We start from the raw sequence: 22,646 nt of genomic DNA, 5'->3' as shown, positions 1-22,646 counted from the left end.
ATAATATGCAAGAATATTTGCATGATAAATGCACTCTGCATTACTCCATGTAATTGTTTTTATGAGTACTTTTAGAGATTGATATGAAAATATTTGCAGATGAAAGATCTGAAATTTGGGATTTGCTTCAAAAGCTAGGCGGGCGTGGATGGAGGGAAAATTGACGGTGTGATTGGCTATAAGCTGAAATCTTTAAAGCTGAATGATGAGTAGTACCTGGTGGTTCATTATTATTCTCTTCACTTTTTACTAAGTTTTAAATTCTTTATGATAAAGATTTTAAAATTAGGTACTCTATGCAATCTAGTAAAAATTTGAATATATACTAATACATCTTAAGACATGAGAGAAATTAAACAAGATCTAAATAAATGGCAGGACATAACCATGTTCATGGTTTGAGAGACTCAGTAATGTAAGTATGTCAAATCTCCTTATCTGATGTATAGATTCAATGCAATCTCTACAAAAATCCCAAAGGTTTTCATTTTGGACATTGATAAATTGATGCTAAAATTTATACAGAAATGCAAAGGTCCAAGAATAGTCAAAATACTTTTGAAGTGTCTAGTAGATAGCAATATTATAAAGCTACAGTAATTAAGACTTTGTGGTATTACCCAAGGATAAATGAGACCAATGGAATCAAATAAAAGCTTACTCTCTCATATATGGACACAATATATGACAAATGTGGTACTGCAGACCTTTGGGGAGAGGGTGTTTTTATTTTTCCCCCTTCAATAAACAATGATTGGACAATGGATAGCCACATAAAACAAAATGAGAATTAGCTCCTACCTCACTCCATAGAAAACAGTCAGTACAAGGTGGATTGTAGATCTAAATGTGAAAGCTGAAGCTCATGTAAGGAAATATAGGAGAATATCTTCATGACCTTGCAGGGAAAGATTTCTTAAATAGAATCCACACAGAAAAACACTGATATGCTTTTAGGGAAGGAGGTTGTTGTATTTGAGCATATTTGTCTAATCAGATGATACCATAAGGAGAGTGAAAAGCCAAGCCTCAGATTGGGAGGAGATATTTGTAACACTAAAAACCTACAAAGGGCCTCATATTCACAGAATATAAAGAATTCCTACTAATCAATTAGAAAAGGATTGACAATGCAGTAGAAAACAACCAAGAGACTTAACTAGCACTTTATGAAAGAGGATGGCCAAATGGCCAGTAAACATGTGAAAAGGTGCTCAGTCTCACTGGGAAAAGCAAATTAAAACCACAATGAGTTTCTACTCTATACCAATTTTATGATTAGAATTAAGTCATCTGACAATACTAACTGTTTTGGAGAATGTAGAGCAGTGTAGACTTTGTAAATTAGTCAGAGTAAGCATAAATTGGTACAAGCACCTTGGAAAATAACTTTAGTTGATAAACCAATGTCTATCAGTGACCTAGCAATCTTACAACTTAACATACCCAACAGCAATGTGTACATCAAGAGACATTATGTGAGAATCAACAGTAAGCTAGATAAACAATGGTATGTTCCTACAATGAACATTACACAGCATTGAAAGTCAGTGAATTCGAACTACGTGAGTCAGTGTGGTTGAATCTCACAAACATAATGTTGAGTAAAATAAACCAAGACAGAAAAAATGCTTGCAGTAGTCTGATTATTACATAACGTTTTTTGTTTCCTTTCCAAACTAACAGACCATGTTTATGGAATGCATGTTTGTATGGTAAAATGATAAAGAAAAAGTAATCATTACTGTAAAAGTCAAGATAGCATCTGCTGCCAGTGTTTTGTTTCTTAGTCTATGTGGTGATTTCATGAGTCTTCACTTTGTAATCACTTAACTTAATTTTTGTTTTGTGTACTTTTTGTTATGTGTTATATATTTTAACAAAAATAGGGGGCCATGGCTAAAAGAAAGCGGAGAAAATAAACACTTGGTAGTAAATTTCCAGGAGATCTGATTTCTAATTTTAAGTCTGACAGCAATTAGCTGTGTAACAGGGTCAAGTCACCTCATCTTTTTTTACTTTTACTCATACTGCCAAAAGGAGGGAGTTGTACTAGGTGATTGCCAGTGCCTTTTTACAAAATTAAATCAGCTCTATTGAGGTCTAATTTACAAACCAATGCACTTAAGTACCAACATTTTATGGTGAATTTTCAAAAATTATCAGTAAGACAAGAAGGTATTAGATTTTTAGAGCAGAAATAATGCCACTTTTTTTTTTTTTAGAGCAGAAATAATACCACTTTTTATAGCCCTTTGTAGTTTGACATATTTTCACATTTCTGAGGAGTATTTGCATATACAGTAGATGTATTCATTACAAATAAGTTTTGTCAATTCTTCTACCATAGAAGATCTCTTAGACTCTCTGCTCAGAAGAATTTGGAACAGAAAGAAAAACATCATGTACAAATGAAAGCCAAGAGATGTGCTACTCCCGTAATCGTCAATGAAATTCCACCCTCCAAAAAAATGAGAGTGTAAGTAGCCACAGCTTCTGTTTATTGACATAGATTTTACTCCATTTGCTCCTATGGTAATAGCAAGCAGAATACGTGGTGCTTGTTCTTATTTTTATCAGTTAGGAATGTATTTTGCTGAAGGTAATAAAACCTCTCTATTTAACTAGAGAGGTTTAAAGAATAGTGATTTATTTGCTTCACAGAAGTCTGAAAGTAGTTTGCTTTGGTTTAATGACATCTCTTTGAGTCTTAGGGTTTTTTTTGATACTTGTTGCTCAAGATGGCTGCTCTGTGTTTCTTAGCTTCTTCTTAGTGCTTGTTGCCTCATTATCTGAAGATAGCTACTATATCTCTAGGTATCATATCCATGTTTGAGAGAAGAAGAAGAAGGGTCTGGCAAAGAAAGAGGGGCAGCACCCATATCAGGAAAGTGAAATATTTTCCAGAAACGCTTATGTTATGCCTCAGTTGACTGAACTGTAAATTAGATCCCCTCTAGTTGCAGTAGAGACTGTTGAAGCAAGTACAATACTTTTGCCTTCATACATTGCTGCCCCAAGCAAAATTGGGGTTCTGTTAATAAGAAAGAAAGTGGAATAAATAATGAGAAGACAACTAGCTGTCTGGCATTTGTTCATTTGATGATGAGCAGTTGGAATCTCTTCCTACCCTCCTGAACCATCACCAGACAGCTCTTACCCTGACTTCTATTGGCATTCTCAAAGTTTACCCATTGTAGCCATTGGTATATATGATCTGATGATACTATTGGAAGAATCTTGCTGTTGAAGCATGGTTTTTGTCCTAAAGAATGAGAAAATTTAAGCCATGTGTGGTAGATCTGGGGAGGAGGGTAGAGCAGGATATGCTGTAGGGAATTGAGAGGATATTTTTTGTCCTTTTCAACTCAAGTTCTCACAATAAAAAGAAGCCAGAGGAAGAGGAAGAAAGCAGTGCTCATCAAGATACTTCTGAAAAGAATGAGTCTTCCCCAGAGAAAGCCAAGGGCAGACATACTGTGCCTTGTATCCCACCTGTAAGGTATGATTCTATCCTGAATTTCAGCTTTAGAGTCAGTAGAGTAAAATTACAAATGGGGGGTGCTTCCCTGGTGGCTCAGTGGTTGAGAGTCCGCCTGCTGATGCAGGGGACACGGGTTCATGCCCCGGTCTAGGAAGATTCTACATGCCACGGAGCGGCTGGGCCCGTGAGCCATGGCCGCTGAGCCTGCGCGTCCGGAGCCTGTGCTCCGCAACGGGAGAGGCCACAACAATGAGAGGCCTGCGTACCACAAAAAAAAAAAAAAAATTACAAATGGGTACATCTACAGTCTGTTTGATGCACATGGAGCTTGGGAAACTCCGAAAGCCGTAACCATGGTAAAGTAAATTATTTTATGTCCTTGTGGGTGCTTGAGTGTTCCAGATTGAAAAAAATTAACTATTAAAACAAAGGTAAAAGAAATATAGAAGGAAAAAGTTAGTGAAGGTTCTTACTACCTAAATTACACAGTTTTTATTTTGCCAAGCTCCCTTCTGGACTTTACTCAAGTAAAATACATATTTTTATAATCAGTGTATAAGCAATCTTTGGGTTCTGCTTTATTCACTCGCTATGAGACTATTTTATTTTCTGTACTGCTACAAAATCTTCACATTTACCCTTTTTTTGATAGATTGTTAGCATTCTATCAAATTATATTTAACTATTTCCTGTTGAAAGTGCTGTTTCCGATTTTTCACTATTATAAGGAATCAATGAACATCTTTACAGGTAAATCCGTTTCTTTGACTAGTCTTCTCAGGATAAGGAAAGAGAAATTCCTTGATCTAAGATTATGGTCAGTTTTCTGGCTATTGATATTTATTGCTAATTTTATTTCCAAAATGAATGTGTGAATTTACAGTGCCATCAACTTTGAATGAATATTTTTATTTCCTTGTAGTCTCATCTGCATTGAATTTTTTTTACTTTAAAAATTGTTTCAGATTTAACTGATATGTTGATGGCATCAAATTATTTTAATTTTTATGTGTTTGCTGACAAGATTGTATGACTGTTATTGTAAGCATCTTTTCCAAAGTTCCTCTTGGGTGAATCATCTGTTTTCCTTTTCTATTTATCTATAAGTGGTCTTAGTGATGTTCTCATTACTAAGAATGGCTGCTTTATTTTATTGTTATTGTTTTTTTAAGAATGGCTACTTTAAATTGAACTTTTGCTATGTATCCAGTATTTCAGAAACATTATCTGATTTAATAGTCACAAGTATTCTGTGAGAACAAGTATTCATATTACCCATTTTACATTGGAGAAAACTGAGGCTCACAGAGGTTAAATAGTTTTCTCAGGATCACATAGGCAGAAAATGAAACAACAGGGTTGGGATTTGAATTCTGGATGGCTTTACTCCTAAGTCTGTTCTCTTTATCACAGTATATATTTTATGTATATTAACCTCTTGCCATGTTTGTTGAAAATATTACTACTGGTATTTTAGTTTTAGTTTTTCTTGTGGCATAAAAGTTAATCATTATATAGTCAAATTTGTGGATATTTTATAATATCTTCTATAGTCTATTTTAGCTGTTTTTTCAGAAACTTTTTCAATATTTTGGAATAAATTTTGTATCTTTTTTTCATAGTGTTATCTAAGTTAATATCAATTTATTAGGTAATACTTTTTGATTTTGATGGTTATTTTATCACAGGTTAAAAATCTAATCTATATAATGCCTTTAGATTTTTTTTAACCACTGAGTCTCTTTCTCCTCTCCTCTCCTCTCTCATCTCCTTTACTGATTTGCCTTTTAGGCAGAAGATTCTAAAAAGTACTGAGGAGCAAGAGTTGGAGAAGAGAATGAAAATGCAGCAAGAGGTGGTAGAGATGCGGAAAAAGAATGAAGAATTCAAAAAATTTGCTCTTGCAGGAGCAGGTCAGCTGGGTTCTGGTTGAGTCTGATTTACGAGGGGGTGCTTCTCATAATCTTGGTAGGGTTTTTGAAGTCTCTAAAGCACAAAAGTCTTTCTTGGTCAGTAGTCAGCATAAAAAGATGTGTTTATTTAGAAACCTGGACATGGGTACCATTCATGTCCCAGTGATCATTCCCTAGAACATTTTACATATGTTGGTCCTTTCTTAGAGCATGCTGTTCCTCTCCATCTCTAACTGAAGAAGTCACACCCATCTTTTGAGGCCTTTTTCCATGAGTCCTTACCTCATTTCTCTAAGTGGAGTTAATTCCTCCCTCCTTTTTTCTCCTAATTCTTTTTCTTTGTATTAGAATAAGAAGGAACTAGGATTGAGACAGAAGATAGAGCAATTGGGCAGACCAGCTTTTTGTTATTGTCTTCCCATTTTATCCTAGTCAGAGGAAAAGACAGCTGAGTGAATCCAGTTGTAGTTATGGAGGAAAGTATAACTGAGAGAGCTGAAGGGATCAGAGTTCTCCTTTGCTTTGGCATAATTATCATTGGTGGAGTCAAAGCTGTGAAGCTCTGCTTACTGGGTTGAAAAGCATCTCTGGAGTTTATAGGGTATCCCTCTTAGAGGTGCTTAGTTAAGTGTGCTTTTAAAATCAATTCATAGCTTTTCCTATCAAAAGTATTCCAGTTTCTCTGTCTCTAGGGCTATGACCACAACTGGGAGGTGAGATTCTTCTCCCCTGTGCTACCTTATAACAGTTTGCCTCTGACCGAAAGGCCTCAAACCCAACAGTACTAAATGAATAAGGCACATATATTGGTGTCCCTGAGGACTGTTTCAAGTGTTGGCTTTTATGTAGAGAGTAAACAAAGTTAGATCCATGGTAATAGAAATACCAAAGGGACTGGATAAAAGGGGACTTACTTTATGTTCTCTATTCTTAGTGTTATCTGTGTGTTTTACTCTGCTCCCTCACTCAGGGCTCCCTGTGAAGAAATCAGTGAGCCAGGTAACCAAATCAGTTGACTTCCACTTCCTCACAGATGAGCGAATCAAACAACATCCTAAGAACCAGGAGGAGTATAAGGAAGTGAACTTTACATCTGAACTGCGAAAGCATCCTCCGTCTCCTGTAAGTTGATAGACTAAATTAATATTCTTGTTAATAATTCAGTGAGGATTCTGGTGTAGTATTTGTGGTCACTTAGTTACAATAATATAATTGAGAGGAGCATATGTTTTTGAGTTAAGATAGGTCTGAATCCTCACTTTGCCCCTGTTAGCTGTGTAATCTTGGATAAATCACTCTATGTCTCTGGGAAGCATCTTATCAAGTTGCTGTGAAAACTGAATTGAGAATTTACACAAAACAGATAGAATTATGTGTGGCAAATTGTAGGTACAGGCTTGTTACAGGTTGTGCTATAACAAAATTTTTGAAAAAATCTTGTGTCTGCAAAGTTGTGTGCAAAATATAACAACAGGGTTTATGGGGAAAATGGGATTGGGGCAGACCACTCAAATCCAGTTTTGTGGGCCTCCCTGGTGGCGCAGTGGTTGAGAGTTTGCCTGCCAATGCAGGGGACACGGGTTCGTGCCCCGGTCCGGGAAGATCCCACATGCCGTGGAGTGGCTGGGCCCGTGAGCCATGGCCGCTGAGCCTGCGCGTCCAGAGCCTGTGCTCCACAGCGGGAGAGGCCACAACAGTGAGAGGCCCGCATACCACACACACACACACACAAAAATAAATAAATAAATCCAGTTTTGTTACCAGAGCACTAACAAAAACAGTAACAATCCTAAATAAAAATCCTAGCACTAAGAATTTCTCCTTGCATTTGCAGTCACCATCATGACTTGTTGAAGTCAGTCCTTTGCAGTCTTAAATCCTGGGGTTGTGCTTCTTCCTTTGGGACGTAAGTCCTTGAAGAGTTTTGTTTCCAATCAGAGGCCAATTTTATCAAAATTAATGACCCAAAGAGTAGGCTTCTTCATCAGTCAGTTTTTGGTAGGATGTGTGGAGAGAATTTGATTCAGGCAGCTGCCTGACCTGATTCAGGTCCAGAAGCCCAATTAAAAATTTTTAAATGGGACTGGGGATGGGATACCTTTGCAGCTTTTTTCGCTTCTAAGAAAACTTGCTCTTGATTGCTTCAAAACATTAACATGCTTGGGAAAAATCACCTTATGTACTCTTACAGAACAGATAATTTGTTAAGTGCTAGATGCTGTCTCCCCCTTTTCACTTTATTTTTATTTTTAAATTTTTTTGGCCACGCTGTGTGGCTTGTGGGATCTTAGTTCCCCAACCAGGTATTGAACCCGCGCCTCCTGCAGTGGAAGCACAGAGTCCTAACCACTGGGCCGTCAGGGAATTCCCCTCTCTCCCTTTTTAAAAGATGGGAATAGACTGTTTATAACCCTTGCTCAAGGACTGACAACTTAAGAAGAATAATAATCTTGGCTTTACACAGGCCCTTTTTCTTTTTTTTTTTGTGGTACACGGGCCTCTCACTGTTGTGGCCTCTCCCGTTGTGGAGCACAGGCTCCGGACGTGCAGGCTCAGCGGCCATGGCTCACGGACCTAGACGCTCCGCAGCATGTGGGATCTTCCCAGACTGGGGCATGAACCCATGTCCCCTGCATCGGCAGGCGGACTCTCAACGACTGCCCCACCAGGGAAACCCCGACCCTTTTTCTTTTGAACCTTTTACTGAGTCTGTGGCTTGTGGTAGATCTGAGCTCTTCCATAACACTTCATTTGGGGAACAACTTCTTTCTTTTCAGGCCCGCGTGACTAAGGGATGCACCATTGTTATGCCTTTCAACCTGTCCCAGGGAAAGAAAAGAACATTTGGTGAGACGGCTTCTACGTATGTGCCCCTTGCACAGCAGGTCGAAGCCTTCCATAAACGAACCCCTAACAGATATCACTTGAGGAGCAAGAAGGATGATATTAGTAAGTTTCTTTCCAGTATCATACCTGGCTGGAGCCTCCCCTAGAATTCCCTTTCCTTACATCTTAGGTGCAAATTTGCCTTTAGTTGAAATCCTCACTCTTGAACTAAAGCATGGCATGTGCCTGTATGCAGACAACAAATGTATACATAGTTGAGCATTTCTCAAACCACCCAGCTATCTGTCCACTTATACCCATCAACCACCTTGATCCTCCTGATCAATAATTGGCCAAGGGGAGTTAAATTAACCTGAGATGTCATTACACATCAAGGCTATCTTTACCATGTGTCAGTGTGCATTTACTCACCTACAGAAAATGAAAGCATTCCATTCACTTGAGGTTGTGTGCTTTTTGTTCAGCAATTCAATAAATGTTTTACCACTACAAAGCAGACACTCTCTGTGGTGTAGGGAGTATAGAAGTGAGCAGAACGGACTTGGTGCTACTCCATATCAAGTTTCTAATTCAGTGAGACAGATAAACAAATAGATCATTACAAATTATGATAAGTGCTGTGCATGTGGAGGGAGATGTAAGAATCAAGGGAGGTGCGAGATAGGGAGAGCAGGTCTGTATGCTGAGAAGTCCTTAGCAGGGAGAGAAGATGAAGATAGAGGAGAGAAAAGAGATAACCGATGATTAAGTCCCTGTGCAGGCAGGTAGGAGAGGGATACTTAGCACAAGTGGAGTGATTGTTCTTTGAAAGGAGGGTGGAAGAGAGCAGTGGGTGCAGGTGCTGCTGAGTTTGATCTATATTTCTGTTTTTGTGCCAGTACCATGAAGAGGCTGTCTTTTCTTCATTGTATATTTTTGTGCTGTTGAGTTTGTAGATTTGGTGGTGAACAGATAAGAGTAATCTAATCTAATAGCATCTATCTTTATGAAAATAATTCCTACGAAAAGAAGGTAAAGAAGTTTCAGGAGTGGAGGTGTGGTATACAATAGTTGTCAAGAGTGTAGGTAGTATTCTGGATAAAGCAGAATCCGTTTGTTTTGACTTTGAAGGTTTCTAAATTTTTTCTGCCTTTGCATAGGCACTGTTTAGTGTTATGTTAGGTAGCCAGATGCATTCCTTTAAGGACAGCATTTCCTAATATTGTTATTATGTTCTAGTAACCATTTGTCAGGTTTTATATTATGAAAATAATGAAATGTCTTTCTTTATTCTAATGGAAATGTAAATATTAACCATGACTTTCCAAATACATGACTGTTAGAGTCTTATATACATTGCTCTTAGAATCTTGGTCCTGGCAAATAGAAAAATTATTTTCTGCAATTTTTATTTAAAACTTTGTACCATTATAGCTCAAAAATAGTTATATGTATACTTGAAGGCTGGCTTATTTCTAACATAAGTAGATTTGGTTTCCATCTCCCACTGTTAGGTAATAAGGTCTAAATTAGAGGATTCATTCTATGTAATTATGAAAATTGACAAGGTTGCTTCTGGCCAGATAAATCATTATTTTCTGTGAGTGGTGGTGATGATCTTAATATTGATGCTTTGACATAGTTTTTTCTTACTTTTTCCATTTGACTTTCTGTGAGAGGTGGTCTTGATGTTTTGATGTAGACACTTTTAGGGAATTCATAATATTGGGAGTTATTACTAGGTCTTTAGAAAGGCCTTATTTTAAAGCTGGAATAAGTGAAAATCTTATTTGTCAGTAACAAGCAAAATAGTTGGCACTGTCAATAGAAAGTCAGTACAGGCCTGTGCAGTGAAAAGGAATCCATCAGGCATAAATGGATTTCAGATTCAGAAGATGATAGCAGAGTTTACCCAAGGGCTGCCTTCATCATACTCTTCAGTAAACAGTGATAGGGGAGAAAGGACTGAATGTTTATCAGATTGACTGACATGAGCTGAGCTGAGTGTAGAGGGCCAGCCACTCTGTGGTTTGGCATCTCTGGGCTGCCTAGCTGAGTCAGCACCTACAGGTAAACGGGGTCTTGGAGAGCTAAGTGAATGTCTGTGATCTTGGTTTACAGCTCTGTTACCCTCCAAATCTGTGGCCAAGATATGCAGAGACCCACAGACTCCTGTGCTGCAAACCAAACAGCGTGCAAGACCTGTGACCTACAAAAGTGCAGCAGAACAGGAGGCTGAGGAGCTCGAGAAACTGCAGCAGTAAGTTTCACTGCCAGTGTTTGAGGAGGAGTTCCAAGAACGTGCCTACCTTCTTTTCAGTTCTGTAAGGGGGACAGTTAACTATTTTTCTTGCCTTGGGAATTATGGCATTTGAGCTACAGGCTTTGCCTTGCCACTGTGATGAAAGGATTGAAAGTGGGAATATGGAGCTGTCCTGAAGTGTAAACTGGTAAAACACTATTGTGGAGGTTGCAGTGGGAGAACTTACTTATGATTCCAATAAGGAGTGTCCTCTGAGGTTAATTTAGGTAGATCTCACCCTTTTATGGCTACCCAAGGGAACTGGAACTTAATGTGATTAGTGCTAGAGTTTGTCTCCTGTATTCTTCTTTCTTCCTTCTTGTACTTTCTTTTTCTAAAAAAGTTATTTATTTATTTATTTATTTGGCTGCGCCATGTCTTAGTTGCAGCATGAGGGCTCTTTTAGTTGTGGCATGCGGGATCTATTTCCCTGATCAGGGATCGAACCTGGACCCCCTGCATTGGGAGCTCAGAGTCTTAACCACTGGACCACCAGGGAAGTCCCCTTCTTTTACTTCTTTTTAGAAGGGGGAGTTTCCTCTTGCAGAGAAACCGCAATCTTTAAAGTGGTGGGAATATTGGACTGTCGCATTTATTCTTTGCTCTAGAGGTAGAGACAGTGGCTATGAAGAGAGTTGAAATTTTGTTGTGCATGATGGGTAATCTTAATGAGTATTATTTTTCTGGTTTTGGCTTACTTTGTTGTTTATGCAGTTTTCATTTTATTAAAAAAAATATTTTTTGTGGTTGTCACTTAAACTCTCACCTTACAGATACAAATTCAAAGCACAGGAACTTGATCACAGAATTCTTGAAGGTGGGCCCATCTTGCCTAAGAAACCGCCTGTGAAGCCATCCACTCAGCCTATTGGCTTTGATTTGGAAATTGAGAAGAGGATCCAGGAGCGAGAGTCAAAGAAGAAATTGGAGGATGAACACTTTGAATTTCATTCTAGGCCCTGCCCTACTAAGATCTTGGAAGATGTTGTGGTAAGAGTGGGGAGGCCCTGCGAGCTGGCAGAAGTGCCCTGCTCATAACCACAGATCCACCCATTCACAAATGTTTGAGTAGATACGTGATCAGGGCATCATATTAGGAGCTGTGGGTGATAAAGAGACATGTCAGAGGTGGATTTTGCTCTCAGGAAACTTAAAGTCCAGTAAGGGATACAGTATAGGTATAAATAATATAAAGAGTGACAGAAGTGCTCTAAGAGAGGTGACAGTTAAAAGTGCTGTGTATTCAAAGGAGATAATGATTTCTTCCAGATAGAAGGTTCAGGGAATGCTTTATGGAGGAGGAAGCATTTGATCTGAGCCTTGGCAATGTGTAGTAGTCGTCCTCATCATCGTCATCTTCCTGTCGTTACTGTCCTAATAGCTGACACTTTCACTATGTGCCAGGCACTGCTCCAAGCCCTTTTTGTATATTAACCCATTCATTTTGATCAGAACCCCTTCAGGTTGTGTACTCTAATTCTCACCAGTTTCAGATGAGGCACTTGAGGCACAGAGAGATTAAGTAGCATTCCTAGGGTACTCAGCTGGTAATTAGTGGAACAAGTATAAGAATTCAGGCACTCTGGCTCCAGAGTTTGTGACCTTACACTTCATTTTATTGCCTCTCCACTCTATGGTGGAATTTGGACTTGTATAAATGCAAATGAAATGGACTGGCCAAGCATTCCAGGCAGTGGGAGTAACATAAAAAAAGTCCAAAGGTGGAAAGCATGGGGTGGCTACTGGGAAATGTAAATGGGTCATTTAAGCTGGAGAAAAGAAGTATATCAAGAGGAGCACCTGGAACCTAGATTAGAGAAGTGGGTTGTAGTTTGATGATGGGCTCACAGTCATGATTTTAGAGAAAATATACAATGAAGAAGAGATGCCACAGTCAGAGAAGAAGTAATGGAGTTCAGCACCTGCATAAGGGCAAAGATGGTTTTCAGGTATAATTCCGGGCAGATGGGGAATCGTCCTCCTCCCAGTTTGGATCACCTTATGTCCAGGTACTAAGAACTGTTTTCCCGTCCTCTTTCTTTTTGCTTATCCTTTAGGGTCCCCACAGTTTTAACTGAAACTCTGCACCAGTTGTACGGTTGGCCCTCCTTATCCATAGGTTATGTATCTGCAGATTTAACTAACCACGGATTGAAAATATTCAGGAAAAAAACTAGAAAGTTCCAAAAAGCAAAACTTGAATTTGCTGCTCTCAGGCAGCTATTTACATCACATTTACATTGTATTAGGTATTATAAGTAATCTAGAGATGACTTAAAGTATACAGGAGGATGTGCATAGGTTATATGTATATACTACACCAATGTAAAGGACTTGAGCATCTTCGAATTTTGGTATCTTTGGGGGTCCTGGAACCAATTCCCTCAGGATACTGAGGGACAACTGTATTACCTTTGACTGGCTATTTAGTTTTGTTTATTTTCTTAGCACTAAGTCAGAAGCAATCCGAAGTTATATTTTCCAGGCTTTAAAAAAAGCATGATGATGCTTACAAATGGTTCTTCCTCTCTTCCCTCGCCGATATCTTCTTTCAATTTGAGAGCTTTCTGCACATGAGACCTCTTTTCTATTCACAACGCTTTTCTTTTTCTCTTTTTCTTTCTTTTTTCTTTTTTTCTGTGATGCATACGTATGTTAGGCCAGACTCTGTTACAGAAACTTTTTTTTTTTTTTTTTTTTGCGGTACGCGGGCCTCTCACTGCTGTGGCCTCTCCCGCTGTGGAGCACAGGCTCTGGACGCGCAGGCTCAGAGGCCATGGCTCATGGGCCCAGCCGCTCTGCGGCATGTGGGATCCTCCCGGACCGGGGCATGAACCCGCGTCCCCTGCGTCGGCAGGCGGACCCCCAACCACTGCGCCACCAGGGAAGCCCTGTTACGCAAACTTTTAAGAAACCTCTGCTCACTCAAGTGATTAGTCTCCAAGAGCTGTGCCTTCTTTGTCATTACCTGGTGAGGAAATTGTTCTGAATACAACAAGGGAACTGTAGTTTGTATGCAGACCTCAGAATCCTAGACCCAGAAGGGCTCTGTTTTCATTTGACACATCAGAAACCCAAGGCCCAGAAAAGAGAAATGACTTCCATGAGGCTTCTGTAACGTGCATTTGGCACCTTACTTTTAATAACATCTTTTTCTCCAAGCTCCTGGCTTTTCCCCCTGCTACAAGTTTTTTGTTTTTTATTTAATTTACCTATCACCCTCTCGATTTTTACTGTATTCTTTGTATCTCCTACACCAATATTGACTTTAATTGACTTTATATATTCTTAAAATCATCAACTCATTTTAAAAGTAATTTTAAGGGGAACATTTAAATCATTATGTAAATGGAAAATCAGTACTTTTTGCCACGAATAACAACAACAATAGCTAATACTTCTATAAAGCTTATGTGCCAAGTTTTATTCTAAGCTCTTTATATGATAACTTACTTAATTCTCATAACAACCCTATGAAGTAAACACTGTAGATACTATTATCAGTCTGTTTTGTAGAGGTCAGATAACTTGCCCAAGATCACAAACTAGCCAGTGGCAGAGCTGGGATCTGAATATGGTTCCAGGGTCCATGCTCTTGTGTTAAAATAGAAGGTACCTTTTAAACTAAAAGGTTCTTAGGAAAATATGTGATTATTATTATTTTTTTGTGATTATTTTTTTAAAAAAACATGGCCTACATCCTTTTCCATATCACTGGTATTACTTGAACTCCATTTTTAGAAACACTGATTTAGGAAATTGGTTTGGCAGTTTGTTGTACTTTGGAAATGTTGGGGTGAAGTGGTAAGTGGGGAAGGGGACTAGAGTTCATTAGGAGTTAAGTGAGATCTTAGAGTAGCATTGTACCAGGTAAGGCCTTGTTGAGAATTCTGGATAAACAGATGAGCAAAACACTAGGTAAGTATGTTAGATGCTACTGAATGGTAGGGAAGTGATTACCAAATCCATCTGGTTCCCAGAATCCTCTGGGATTTTATTATATAAACAGATTCCCGGGCTCCACCCCTGGAGTTTTGCTTTGTTAGGTGCAGCATAGATTAGAGAGAGCCCTGATGAAGACCTTAGTGTCTGACACACAGTAAGCAGTCATGTTGTTAATAGTAATAACTATTGCATGCTTACGTTGTACTGAGTGTTTTGTGCAGATTATCTTATTTATTTCTCATAACAACTCTTAAGAGATAATGTTCTTTTTTTTTAACATCTTTATTGGAGTATAATTGCTTTACAATGGTGTGTTAGTTTCTGCTGTATAACAAAGTGAATCAGTTATACAATGTTCTATTTTTAACCCTACTTTTCAGATGAGGAAAGAGATGCTGAGAGGTGTCTAGTATGCAGAACCAGGATTTGAACCTGTCATCTCCTTAAACACTTATTCTACCCCACAGTGCTGTTATCATTGTTTATTTTGGCAAATGCAGTTTCTGAGTTTGATGCTGGCTCTTTGCAGCTCTCTCCCTACTGAAATTTTCAGTGACATCACTTCAACTTTTGGATTCTAGAGAAGCAAAGCAGAAAAGGAGGCAAAGATGTATTTATTCCCTTCCACTCTTCTTCATTTTTTAGAAAGGGAGGCTTTGAAAGAAGAATGTGGCTTGCCCATAGAAACGTTTTTAAAAGTTGGTGGCAGAACTGAGGTTAGGTGTCTTAACTTCTAGTGTTGGACCCTCAGGCAGCAGAAGAGCCTGCCTCCCAGAGTCCGAATGCAGCTATCTGTCTGACACTGTTGTCCCCATACGTGTCCCCTGGTGCTGAAGCTCTCTTTCCATGCGTCCTTATGGTGTTTCTTGTGCTCTCCAGTGAGTAATTTTAGCAGCAACATTTTAGGGACCTGGGGAGACCAGCAGGCTTTAAAAAAAAAATTTTTTTTTTCATACTCCCTGAGATATAACATTGCTTCATGGTAATCTCCTAATTGCTCTGGAACAGGCCTGAGAACTTGTCCCAGGGCACTTGGGGGCATATCCTGCCTTAGGGAGAAGTGCTCACCCCTAACATCCCATCCCCCATCCTGGGCTGCTTTTCCAAAATGTGTCATCTGTCCACCCACATTGCCCACTTCTTACCATGTATCACCTCTTTAGAGATACTTTCCCTCAGCTTCCTTTCAGAGTTTTCCCCATTATCCTTCAGCTCCACATTCTGTTGGGTTTCTTCAGAGCACTTGTGAAAATCAGGAAATACTTGATTTGTTACTTTTTTATTGTCTCTTTCCTCCACTAGAATGTGAACTCACTGATAGCAGGGACCATGTATATCTGTACTGTTCACTCCTGTTTCCCCAGCACCTAAGCATCACAGCATGGGCATTGCTATATTGGATAACTGCATGAGCAGCAGTACAAGCTGAAGTGCACCGGCCTGTGTTAGACACTGGGAATTCAAATGGAATTAGGCACAGCCTTTGTCCTCAAAGCTTTCACAGTCTGGGAGAACAGATCGACATGTAAACAAATAAGGACAGTAATGCTAATCGACATATGTTCATTGAACAATTACTACTTCTTGTAGGTGCTGTGGAGAATGCAAAGGAATGCAGTTGGCAGTATTGCTGCCCTCAAGGAGCTTATAACTAAAAAACCTTAAAATAATAGAACAAGAAGCCTCTTGTTCTATTGGGTCTCTAGAAACCCAATGTCTTTTTCTTTATTTCTGATTGAGCCCCTATTGGCTTTGATTGCAGTGGAGATGGGGTGTGGATAAATAGTTGCTGCAAGGTTGATTTTCATAAATCACCTTTCCTTCTCCCCCAAGTAATTATGAGGATTGATCCTACTCGTAAATATCTCTTTCATGGCTTACTTATTAGAGATTTCTTTTAAAATGCACATCTCTCTGTTGGGAGGATGCAGAGAGAGGGGAAAAATAGGAAAAGTGACATTATTTTAAAACTGAGTCCTCAGATATTTATTTCAATTACTATATTTTATGAAAGGAAAAAAACCAAGGACTAAAAGGCTATCTCATGTTATACAGGTTGTACAGACTGGAATCAGAGCTGGGCTAAAACAGATCTCTTGACTCCTTGCTCAGTGTACTTCCTATTACCGCGTATCCTTGACTGTGTTCGAGCTACAGGCTGGTGTCCACAGGTGTCCAGGATGTTGTAAAACAACAGATTTTTGTTGTGTTTTCTGGCAAGCATTATTTGAAAACCCATTTCATAGACTTTTGTCACTCTGATTACAAGTTCTGCTGTATTAAATTTTACTATACTAGTGATTCTGGTTTTCTTTAGAAAATGTATGAGAACTTTCACAGCAGAATGAGCATTCCCTTTACAGTGGTCACCTTGAGAGTTTATTAATTCTTTCCAAAGATTGATATTGTAGAAAGCATTTTGGAAAAGCCACTGGTCTTGGATCCTGTGGCACAGTCTTTTGGATCTCTTCAACGATGGCAAGTCTTCATATTTTAAAGATTAATTTGCCCTTAGGGGCTGGTCTAAAGTCATTGGGAACTAAAACTTCTGAGTGGTCTAAAATAATAGAGCTGGAAACAATTTTGCTTTATTAAAAGTAAAGATTGAGCAATTGCCTTGCATGGCCCTAAAACTGGCTTTGAAGGCCACTCCAAGAAAGATATTCCAAACATGTTTGGAGTAGTTGCAGCATTGTTGGGATTAAGAAGTCTCCCAGGGTATAAATTAGAGTCCAAGAGTCTTCAAGTCCAAGGTATAAATTCTGTTATTCATGCTTACTGTATTCATTCAACAAACATTTCCTGAATGCCTTATGCTTGCCAAGGTCTGTGTTAGGTATTAGGGGTTGATGGAATAACAGTCCCCACTCTCAAAGCACTCATACGTTAGCAGGAGGAGATGAATACCTAAATAAACAAGTGCAATGAAGTTTCATATGTACCATGATAGACTATATACAGGGGAGAGTGGGGTCAGTAGGTCTGGAGGAGTGGAGCGATCTATTGAAAGGTTTTATCAGAAAGGAGATGCTTTAGTGGAGGCTTGAAAAGAAGGGTTAGATGCTTCCAAGCAGCCAGAGCATTTCTGAGAGAGCATAAGCAAAGGTATTGCATTGTGATGAGAACCAGTGTTAAATTTTGGTAGCTGTCAGTAGTTCATTGTGGATGGAGGGTGATGCCTAAAGAGGGGCAAGAGATATGCCTGGAAAGTCAGGCAGGGTTCCAAATTATGAAACACCTTGTTCTTCATGCCAAGGAATATGTTGTACTCTTGTAGGTAGGCAGTAGGAGCCATTAAAGAATTTTAAGTCAGGAAGTAACATCAAATCTTCTGACTGTATAAGAAGATGGACTGGTGGAATGAGAGAAGCTGAAGGACTGTTAGAAGGCTAGTGGAATGGTACAGGCAATAGATGATGTGGCCTGTGTCATGACAGTGAAGAGTTAGAGAGGAAGCAGAATAGAGAGCTGATGGGGCCAGCATATGGATGTGGGTATAAGAAATAAGGAGTTACTGAGGATGTCTCAAGGTTGTTTTGATTTTTTTTTTTTTTGTGGTATGTGGGCCCCTCACTGCTGTGGCCTCTCCCGTTGCAGAGCACAGGCTCAGCAGCCATGGCTCACGGGCCCAGCCGCTCCGCGGCATGTGGGATCCTCCTGGACCGGGGCATGAACCCACGTACCCCGCATCGGCAGGCAGACTCCCAACTACTTCGCCACCAGGGAAGCCCGATTTTTTTAAAATTGATCTGGTCATACACTTCATGTAGGATGGTAGCTCTAGAGATACCATTTTGCAGTTAGGGTTAATTGCCAGATTCATGATAGTGTAAACTCTATGAGAGTTAGAATTATGTTAGTTTTGAATGATGTGCATAGTATGGTATACATAATTCAGTCTGAAAAGATTTGAGATGTTGGCAGTGTTTGGAATCACAAAGGGGGAAAAAGTCTTGGGAGAAGTTGAATGTATTAGAATTAAGGAATATAGAAATTAAATCCCTCTTTTAATCTACCCTCAAAGAGATGTGAGAGTTAACAGCTTGGTGTTCTTTCCATATTTTATTTTCTATGCTTAGATTAATTATATATACATTTTATTTTATTTTTTTAGTGTATACGCAAGTATCTTTTAAAAATTTAATTCAATTCAGTTAATTTATTTAAATAAATTTTTTTGGAGTATAGTTGATTTACAGTGTTGTGTTAGTTTCAGGTGTACAGCAAAGTGATTCTGTTATACATATACATAGATTCATTCTTTTTCAGATTCTTTTCCTATATAGGTTATTAACAGAATATTTAGAGTTCCCTGTGCTATACAGTAGGTCCTTGTTGATTTTTGATGTTATATATAGTAGTGTGTGTGTGTTAATCCCCAGCTCCTAATTTATCCCTGTCCCCACCACCCTTTGATAACCATAAGTTTGTTTTCAAAATCTGTGAGTCTGTTTCTGTTTTGTAAATAAGTTCCTTTATATCATTTAAAAAAAAGTAGATCCCACATATAAGTGATATCATATATTTGTTTTTCTTAAAAGACATCTTAAAAACACACAGAAATAATATTTAATAATAGTATTTTTTGTTTCAGCAACTTGTCCCTCCCCCCTCAACATTATGAATACTGTTCTGTCAGTAATAAAGACTTATTTTCTTCTTTTTGATGACTATAGTATTCTATTGTGTGGATTACCACAATTTTTTTAAAATTATTTTTTATTGGAGTATAGTTGATTTACAGTGTTGTGTTAGTTCCTGCTGTACAGCAAAGAGAATCAGTTATACATATAGCCACTCTTTTTTTAGATTCTTTTCCCATATAGGTCATTACAGAGTATTTAGTAGAGTTCCCTGTGCTATACAGTAGGTTCTTATTAGTCATGTACCACAATTAGTTATGTACCACAATTTAAGAAAGGATTTAGCCAGTTCTTTTTTGATAGATAATAGTTATTTGCAATTTTTTTATTCATTTAAATTTAAAAATGCTGTATTGAAATATACCTAAAAATTAAACTAGAGATCAAATACTAGAGATGTAATGTTGGGTGAAAGAGTATGACCATTTAAAGATTTAGCAGCTAATTCCTAAAGGTTGTACCAATTTGTGCTCTGTACCTTACCCAACTGTATAGGAGTGCCCATTTCTCTTCACCTGTCAACACTGGTATTAACCAGTCTTTTAATTATTACTCAGTCTTGTAGGTGAAAAATACCTTATTTTACTGTATATTTTTAAAAATTATTGAGATTGAGCCTCTTGTATATCTTTGTAAACTGCTTGTTCTTTGTCCAGTTATTTGGCAAAAGGAAATTAAGCTAGCCCTTGCCCCATACATTTTTCCATTTGCCTTTTGAGGTTAATAGTTTTAAATATAAGTTCTTATTTTAGAGATGTATGTGGAATAGGTTTAAGAGAATGGACAGTATCTGTTCTGTTCCTAGATAACATTTGGAAGACATTTTGATTTTGTTTCTAAGGGATTGGGGTATAAAATGGGAGAGAAACAATAAAATATTGACAGTTTATTTTGTAGTGTTTTTCATAAATACCAAAAAAGATTTTGATGAATCCTATTTTTGTTGAATATGCAACTCAAACTATGTTTTTGTTATTTGCTGTTCTTCTGTCATGTTAATCCACCTTTGGAGCATTAATACATAGCAGTCTTAGTTGGATAAGTTAACAACATACTGAAATAACTAGCTTTTTTTGATTCCTGATATGTGAACTTCTAAGAAAGGGATTGATCTCATCACACAGCCTAGTAGAGATTGTTCTAGGATATCTAATTGAGTTGCTTACTCCTTCCAGGGTGTTCCTGAAAAGAAAGTACTTCCAATCACTGTCCCCAAGTCACCAGCCTTTGCTCTGAAGAACAGAATCAGAATGCTCACCAAAGAAGATGAGGTGATTCCCTGGGTTGGGGGTTTCTACTCCTTCTACATAATCAATCTAAGCACTATTCTTTCTTAAACTTAGTGGAATACAAAGGCCATCACTCTTGTCTGGAGTTGTCTTAACAATGGGTATGAATGATTGATCACCTGTTTTTGCTCTTCCAAGAACAAAGTAGTTAGTAAGGGTATGAATCTTTTGGCTTTCAGTGGTAACTGGTTGTAACTTATTGGAGTTATGTTTGTTTCTGTTGCATTGGAAATCACCCTGTTGTAACGTGGATCAAAAGTTCCCAAGACCTATACTCTATTTTGCCTCAGCTATTGTCATCATTCAGTGAGGGACTTTTAAAATTCATACTAAGCAGTTACATCCACCCTGTCCTTAACTATCTCCATTAATCCAAGGGTTGCAAAGGTGACTGTGTGGGGATGGTTCATGAAGTTGGAATATATAAACTGTCATTGATCAGGCTAGTTTCTTGTTACATTCCCCATTTTATCTATAAATATCCAGAGTTAGGGTAATTTTACAGCAGATCTCAGGCATAAGCCTTTTTATAGGTTCATTTGAAACTAAAATACACAGTAATCTTATGTTACCAGCTTGAATCCAATCAACTTACTTGGTCCTATTCTGGGTTTGGCAACTGGGAATACTCCCAGTCACATGTTTTAGTGGAGTCTGAAGTCTGGGTCAAAGAAGAGGCCAAGGTATATGCTTGGTTAGTACTTTTCTTCTGTTCTTCATTTTATTCAAACTGTTTGATCTCATTTAGTTTTTACAACCTTCCTGTGAAAAATTTTAGATCCTTTAAGGGTAATTGTGTTAGTTTATCAAATGCTTTCACACTGGTTTCACCCCTGAGAGTTGGTAGATACCCCTCTTTGATAGAAAAGGAAGCTAAGACACCTGAGAGGTTGAGTGACTTGCCTTAATTAATGACTTCTCTCATATAATGTCTTCTGACTCCACATTCAGAGGAGGTGAGAGAGAGCAAGGAATCTTGTTTCTAAACTGCATTTTTTTTCTTTAGGAAGAGGAGGAGCCAGTAGTGATAAGAGCTCAACCTGTGCCATATTTTGGAATGCCTTTTAAACCCCAAATCCCAGTGGGAAGAACTGTGGAAATATGCCCTTTCTCTTTTGATTCTCGAGACAAAGAACGTCAGTTACAGAAGGAGAAGAAAATGAAAGAACTGCAGAAAGGGGAGGTAGGTGTTTCCATTTCTCCAAGTAGCATAGTACTATTCTTTGATCCCTCAAAGGTAGTCTTTTATGTTGCACTTTTAACTATAAATCACTGACTTCCTTTGATCCCTCTAAGAGCCTTATGAAGTATAAATAGGGCAAGTAATTTAAAGTGCCATTAAATTACTTGCCCTATTTATACTTCATAAGGCTATTTAAGTGCCATTCTGGCACAAGGAGCTTAAGTGACTTGCCCATGATCATGCTGCTGGTCATTGGCAATATTGGGAGGAAAACCTTGATTTCCTTTGAACCCATTACTCTTTCTGCTACACCATGCTGCTTTGAAAACTGGCCTTTCCTATTTTTTAGATTGATCCAAATATTCTGGAGCAGCTGTTGCTTTCTGGCTAGAAAGGCCTTATCTTAAATCTTACATTTTCTTTTCTATTAGGTGCCCAAATTCAAAGCGCTTCCTTTGCCTCATTTTGACACCATTAACCTGCCGGAGAAGAAGGTGAAGAATACAACCCAGGTTGAGCCTTTCTGCTTTGAGACTGACAGAAGAGGTGCTCTGAAGGCACAGACTTGGAAGCACCAGGTGGGGATGGGGAGAGCAGCTAAAATGTGAATTGTTTGATTGTTGATTTGTTACAATAGGTAGACCCACTACACTGAACTTCTGGGAACTAACATACTGGATTATTTTAGGGGCTGTCACTGTAATCAGGGGTCAGCAAACTTTTTCTATAAAAAAGTTTGCTATATATTATTTTAGGTTGTGCAGGTGGTCTCTGTCACATGTTCTCTGTGTATGTGTGTTTCAACCCTTTAAAAATATAAAAACCATTTTTAGCTCAAGGACTATACAAAATGAGGTTGCAAACTGGATTTGGCTTGCAGCTTAAGTTTGCTGATCTCTGCTGTAAGTGATCACCTAGGGAATGTGAGAACTGTTAGGCTTTTTTTGTGTCAGGAGATTCTTAAAGACCTCATCTATTCCATTTATTAGACTTGTTCATTAAATGTTCACTCCTTTCTGTTGGTGGTTTTTTTTTTTTTTTTTTTTTTTTTTTTTTTTTTT

General features: G+C 38.4%; 1 protein-coding gene across 3 annotated transcripts in view; it reads left to right on the top strand.

Moving 5' to 3' along the window:
- Nucleotides 1-22,646, top strand: part of TPX2 (TPX2 microtubule nucleation factor) — a 55,965-nt gene that overhangs the window by 25,702 nt on the left and 7,617 nt on the right. For 2 of the 3 annotated variants that reach the window (XM_007446867.1, XM_007446869.1), the window contains 10 exons: nt 2,351-2,479; nt 3,374-3,502; nt 5,276-5,397; nt 6,368-6,519; nt 8,175-8,346; nt 10,345-10,483; nt 11,299-11,515; nt 20,289-20,384; nt 21,409-21,585; nt 22,017-22,163. In XM_007446867.1, the coding sequence (XP_007446929.1) occupies nt 2,351-2,479; nt 3,374-3,502; nt 5,276-5,397; nt 6,368-6,519; nt 8,175-8,346; nt 10,345-10,483; nt 11,299-11,515; nt 20,289-20,384; nt 21,409-21,585; nt 22,017-22,163 (1,480 nt within the window). The remainder of the gene's footprint in view (nt 1-2,350; nt 2,480-3,373; nt 3,503-5,275; nt 5,398-6,367; nt 6,520-8,174; nt 8,347-10,344; nt 10,484-11,298; nt 11,516-20,288; nt 20,385-21,408; nt 21,586-22,016; nt 22,164-22,646) is intronic. The other variant, XM_007446868.1, reaches the window with a different exon arrangement.

The sequence above is a fragment of the Lipotes vexillifer genome, unplaced genomic scaffold, assembly GCF_000442215.2.
Source record: "Lipotes vexillifer unplaced genomic scaffold, Lipotes_vexillifer_v1.1 scaffold75, whole genome shotgun sequence".
Lineage (NCBI taxonomy): Eukaryota > Metazoa > Chordata > Mammalia > Artiodactyla > Lipotidae > Lipotes > Lipotes vexillifer.
The sequence above is the reverse complement of the archived record's forward strand: the minus strand, read 5'-3'. Positions and strand labels throughout refer to the sequence as shown.